The sequence below is a fragment of the Microtus ochrogaster genome, chromosome 5 (assembly GCF_000317375.1).
Source record: "Microtus ochrogaster isolate Prairie Vole_2 chromosome 5, MicOch1.0, whole genome shotgun sequence".
Classification (NCBI taxonomy): domain Eukaryota; kingdom Metazoa; phylum Chordata; class Mammalia; order Rodentia; family Cricetidae; genus Microtus; species Microtus ochrogaster.
In genome coordinates, this window is record NC_022012.1 from 50,019,501 (window position 1) to 50,025,516 (window position 6,016).

The following is a 6,016-nucleotide window of genomic DNA, read 5'->3' on the forward strand; positions in this document are numbered from 1 at the left end:
CCCCTTTTCATTTCTGATTTTGTTAATTCAGATATTCTCTCTCTGCCTTTTGGTTAGTTTGGATAAAAGTTTTATCTTGTTGATTTTTTTTTTGAACAACCAACTCTTGTCTCACTGATTCTTTGTATTGTTTTCTTTGTTTCTGTTTTATTGATTTCAGCTCTCAATTTGATTATTTCCTGGCATCTACTTCTCCTGGATGAGTTTGCTTCTTTTTGTTCTAGGGCTTTTCAATGTTCTGTTAATTCATGAGTGTTAGATTGCTCCAGCTTCTTTATATGTGCTATGAACTTTCCTCTTAGCACTACTTTCGTTGTGTTCCATAAGTCTGGATATGCCGTGCTGTCATTTTCATTGAATTTTAAGAAGTCTTTAATTTCTTTTTTTATTTCTTCCTTGACCCAGTAGTATGTCAGTTGAGAATTGTTCAACTTCCATGAGTTTGTGGGTTTTCTGTAATCAGTATTGTTGAATTCTAACTTTAAGCCACAGTGATCTGATAATAAGCAGGGGACTATTCCAAATTTTTCTGTATCTGTTAAGGTTTGTTTTGTTATATAATATGTGGTCAGTTTTAGAGATGGTTCCATGAGGTGCTGAGAAGAAGGCATATTCTTTTGTGTTTGGATGGAATGTTCTACAGATGTCCATTAAGTCCATTTGAGTCATAAAATCTGCTGGTTCTTTATTTCTCTTTTAAGTTTCTGTCTGACAAACCTGTCCAGTGGTGAAAGTGGGGTGCTGAATTCTCCCTCTATTAGTGTGTGGGGCTTGATGTGTAATTTAAGCTTTAGTAATGTTTCTTTTACAAATGTGGGTGTCCTTGTATTTGGGGCATAGATGTTCAAAATTGAGACTGCTACATCTTGATGGATTTTTCCTATGATGAATATGAAATGTCCTCCTTCATCTCTTTTGATGACTTTTAATTTGAAGTTTATTTTGTTAAATATTAAGATAGCTATACCAGCTTGTTTCTTATGTTCATTTGATCAGAAAATCTTTTCCCAACCCTTTACCCTAAGGTAATGTCTGTCTTTGGAGGTGAGCTGTCTTTCTTCTATGTAGTAGAAGGATTCTGTTTTTGTATCTATTCTGTTAGCCTGAGTCCTTTTTTTTTTTTTTTTTTTTTTTGGTTTTTCGAGACAGGGTTTCTCTGTGGTTTTGGAGCCTGTCCTGGAACTAGCTCTGTAGACCAGGCTGGTCTCGAACTCACAGAGATCCGCCTGCCTCTGCCTCCCGAGTGCTGGGATTAAAGGCGTGCGCCACCACAGCCCGGCTCTGAGTCCTTTTATAGATGAATTGAGTCCATTGACATTAAAGAATATTAGTGACCAGTGACTGTTCCTGTTATTTTGTTTTGTTGTTGGTGGCAGTGGTATTGTATGTACATTTCCCTTCTTTGGGATTTGCTGTTTTGGAATTATCTTTTGCCTGTATTTTTGTGGGTGTAACTAACTTTCTTGGGTTGGAGATTTCCTTCTAATACTTTCTATAGGGCTGGATTAGTTAATAGGCATTATTTAAATCTTGTTTTGTCATGGAATATCTTGTTTTATCTGTCTATGGTGATTGAAAACTTGCTGGGTACAGCAGTTTGGGCTGGCATCCATGATCTCTTAGTTTCTGCATAATGCCTGTGTATCTAGGACCTTCTGGCTTTCTTTTTTCCATTGAGAATTTGGGTTAATTCTAATAGGTCTGCCTTTACTTGTAACTTGGTCTTTTTCTTTTGCAGTTCTTAATACTCTTTCTTTATTTTGTATGTTTAGTATTTTGATTAATAAGTGGCAAGGGGACAGGACTTTTTTTGATTCAGTCTATTTCGTACTCTGTAAGCTTCCTGTAGTTTCAGAGCCAAGCCTTCTTTAGGCTGGGGAAGTTTCTTTCTGTGATTCTATTGAATATATGTTCTGTGCCTTTGAGCTGGAGCTCTCCTCCTTCTTCTATCCCTATTTTATTCTTAGGTTCATTTTTTCATGGTATCCCAGATTTTCTGGATATTTTGTATTAAGAATTTGTTTGACTTAGCATTTTCTTTAACTGATTAATCTATTGCCTCTATTGTGTCTCCCATGACTGATATTCTCTCTTCCACCTCTTGTTTTCTGTTGGTTATGCTTGCATATATAGGTTCTGTTTGTTTACCCAGATTTTCCATTTCCAGAATTCCCGCAGTTTGTGTTTTCTTTAATACCTCTATTTCAGTTTTTAAGTCTTGAACCTTTGCCTTCACTTGTTTGATTGCTTTTTCTTGACTTTCTTTAAGTGAATTGTTGATTTCTTTCAATGTTTTCTTTGTCTCTTTCTCCATTTCTTTAAGAGAGTTATTCATTTCTTCTTTAAGGGCTTCAATCATCTACATAAAGTTATATTTAAGGTCATTTTCTTCTGCTTCTTCTTTATTGGGATGCTCAGGTCTTGCTGATGTAGAGCCATTAGTTTCTGATGGTGCCTTATTACTTTTTATGTTGCTGAGTGTAGTCTTACCCTGTTGCCTACTCATCTCTTCCTCCAATCAGTACAGAGCCTGTGCTTCAGGGGGTCCCTCTTTCTTCAACTGGTATAGCTGGGGGCTAGGTGAGCAGAGCCTCTGGAGAACACTCTTCTAGATGCAGAGAGGTGGTGGCTAAGGCTCAAGTGATCATTCCTCTAAGTGCAGGCATTTCTGAGGCACCTTAGGTCATTGATGAGACCGGATATCACATACAGAGAATGATAATGGAGGCTTGCTGGGACAATGGCGCTCTTTTCCAGAGGAACTTTTTATTGTAGATTCTGGAAGCTGCTGTTGCCACTCACGCTTCTACTCTCTGGCAGGGCCCTGAAATGTTTTTCTAAGCACCATCCTATGTTCCTATTCAAAGCCTATCAGTCCAGTCAGTCACTCTATAGCTTACTTTCCTTAGATTTTTTACCCACTCACTCAGAAAGAAAAAACAACCAAAACCAAAGCACAAAACTGATTACTGATAGAAAATTTAAATAAAATATTATTCAAAAGCCTGCAGATTGGATAAGTTGTTACTAAATCATCTTTCTAAAAGACTATTATAGCCCTACAGATGAAGGACATTCATTTCCATTCAACCTTGCCAACACCTGGTATCTTTTTAAAAAAATAAATTTTTATTAAATTAAAGGTGGCACACACCTTTAATCCCAGCACTTAGGAGACAGAGGCAGGTGTGAGTCTGAAGCCAGACTGATCTATAGGGCTAGTTCCAAGACAGCTAGAGCTATTACAAAGAGAAACCCTGTCTCAAAAAACAAAGAAAAAGTTATTGCAAAATAGTACAACACTGTCTTTGTTTTCTTTTTGAATTGTGTGTGCTTATTACTATAACTAGTAAGAATAACATATTATCAATTACTATTTTTATATTTTTTTCCATTTTGATTTTTTTTCTTTAGGAGTTTACATATTGGTAACTTTGGCTCACTGTTTCCATTGGAAATTGTGTCATTTTCCAAATGATTTAAGAAAGTTTATTGCTGCTGCTACTACAATGCATTCTTGCTGCCTTGTAAGTATTCCTTACATTTTATATTTATACATAGGCTTATTTTCTTCCTGCTAAATCAAGGGAGTCAATACTTTCTTCAGTAGTTTCTAATTCTATTTCAAGGTATTTAAAATCTATCTATATAAAGTCTTGTCAGGGTATTTTTTAATATATGCATCTTTAATCCTAACCTTTAAGCCCCCAAGTCAAGCATGACTTGAATACTACTCAAAGACTGATGCCATCAACAGGAAATTAAGGCTGTTTTCCTTATTTTGGAGCTGCTTCAGGAAGCAACGAGAAGATGTGTTGGTAGCTAGTTAATATAAAGAGAGATGCCCTAAGAGCTGAGGAAATGGCTAGTGGGTAAAGTGTCTACATGCAAGAATGAAAACCTGACTCAGGATCCCCAATCTCTAGGAAAAGAGCTAGTTATAGTGGCATGCATCTATAATATCAGACCAAGAGGAACAGAGATAAGCAGATCTCTAGTGTTTACTGGCCAGACACTCTAGCTAAACCTGATAAGCTCCAGGTTTGAGGAGAGAACTTTCTCAAAAAATATGGTAGAAAGTGATAGAGAAAGGTACCCAACACCAACCTCTAGCTTCCACGTGTGCACACATATGCGTACATGCATAAATACTTGCATGAAAACAACACACACACTAAATCTTGGACCTCAGCATAACTTGTATTCTGTCTTGCTCTACTGGTAATTTAAGGCAGCTGCCTAAGGAAACTATTAAACACTAGGATAAACAGTATTACAATAATTTTGAATAATCTATCTATGATAGTAAGTTTTGCGATGTATTTCTCTCCTTACATTTCCTGCCCTGTCACCAGTAATTTTTAAGGAATTTACATAGTTGAAATGTACATGAATGACTTCTCATGAATGAACATGACTTTTTCATTTAAATCAAAGAATCAATGAGTCTTGAGTATTCTGTGTGCTTTAAGTTCCTTTAGTCTATAAGATGAAATACAATAACTTGAAATGATGTAAAGAGAATATTGAACAGCTAAAGTATAATAGTGTATATAATTGGGCTTTCTAGATTTCAAAAATTATAACAAAATGAAATCTTTCAGTAGCAAGTATATATAGAGAGAGAAACAGAAAAACAATCAATTTCCTCACTGCCTACCACAATGAGAAAATACACTATACATTTTCCAGAGCCTGTTTTACTTCATGTATTCCCTACACTTAAAACAGTTTGATTTGTTATCTTTGTCTTAAATGCCAATGATCCACCCTCCAAAAAAACTTACCATACATATATAGCATTAAGTTTCTTTTTGTTATACCATTATAACATTATACATAAATTTTCAAAAAAATCTATGTGTCATGTGTAGCAATTTAATTTCTGTACTACATATTATGACTAGCACTGTCAAGTGCATTAATAACGAATATTTGTTGCATAACCAAAAGAATAAAGTACTAGTCAACTATTAGATTGGTACAGATTTTGGATCAATCTGGTGTTAAGTCTACTGTCTATTTCAATGCTTGCTTCAATGTAGTAACTGGGGTTGCTACAAACATAAATACCAGAGTTTATTACCTGCTTTGAGCATCTGTCTTCTCTAACTTTTCCTGAAGTTGAATCCAGTCAATCAATGCTTTGAAATCTCTCACATAGTAATCCAGCATCATTAGCACCTCCTAATTTAAACAACAAAACATTAGCTGTGGTAGGAGAAAAGTTTAGGAAAACTTATTAAAGTGAATGGTTTTCAGGCTAATAATTTTTTCAGGCTAATAATTTTTATATTTACATTCATTAAAAAAGACATACAATCTACTTTTTTGTTCTTTTTGAATTGTTGCTTATTTTTCATTCTGTTAGTAAGGTAATGTACTTTAAAGTCTAGAGCTAAATTCCAAGAAATGGCACCAATAAATCTTTTTGAGGCCTTATTAACTAGCAATAATTTTAATACTTTTATTGTGCCATTCCTATTCAGAAAAGTGCACAAATAATGCATGTAAATTGTTAAAAGGAAAAAAATCACATGAACAACACTAAACACACTGCAAAGACCTTGTAAACACCACACATGACAAAGAATACAACACTAACTAAAGGTTCCTCCATTTACCCTCCCAAACTCTACTCCAGCCTTCCTTCAGGGTAAGCAGTACCTCAGTATAATACTTAGGACACGTGACAAGAAGAGCCATAACTTCTGATTCCTTAGAGGGGAAAGCCTTCAGCTATAAACCATTAAATACAATCTGTGCTTGGATTTCTCACACATACCCATGATTAAGTTGAGGAACTCTCCTTCTGTCCTTCCATCTTTACATGAGTTCCAGAAATCGAACTCAGATTGCCAGGCTTGGGCAGCAGAGCACCAATACCTTCTAAGGTGACTCACCAGGCAGTATTTTAATTCTTTTTTTTTTTTTTTTTTTTTTTTTGCTTTTTCGAGACAGGGTTTCTGTGTGGTTTTGGACCCTGTCCTGGAACTAGCTCTTGTAGACCAGGCTG

At 35.5% G+C, this 6,016-nt stretch overlaps 1 protein-coding gene across 5 annotated transcripts in view; it reads right to left on the bottom strand.

Annotated features, from left to right (window-relative positions):
- Scaper (S-phase cyclin A associated protein in the ER) overlaps nt 1-6,016 on the bottom strand; it is a 349,156-nt gene that overhangs the window by 308,787 nt on the left and 34,353 nt on the right. For all 5 annotated transcript variants that reach the window (XM_026779044.1, XM_026779043.1, XM_026779042.1 and 2 more), the window contains one exon: nt 5,087-5,187. In XM_026779044.1, the coding sequence (XP_026634845.1) occupies nt 5,087-5,178 (92 nt within the window). In that variant the 5' untranslated portion in view covers nt 5,179-5,187. The remainder of the gene's footprint in view (nt 1-5,086; nt 5,188-6,016) is intronic.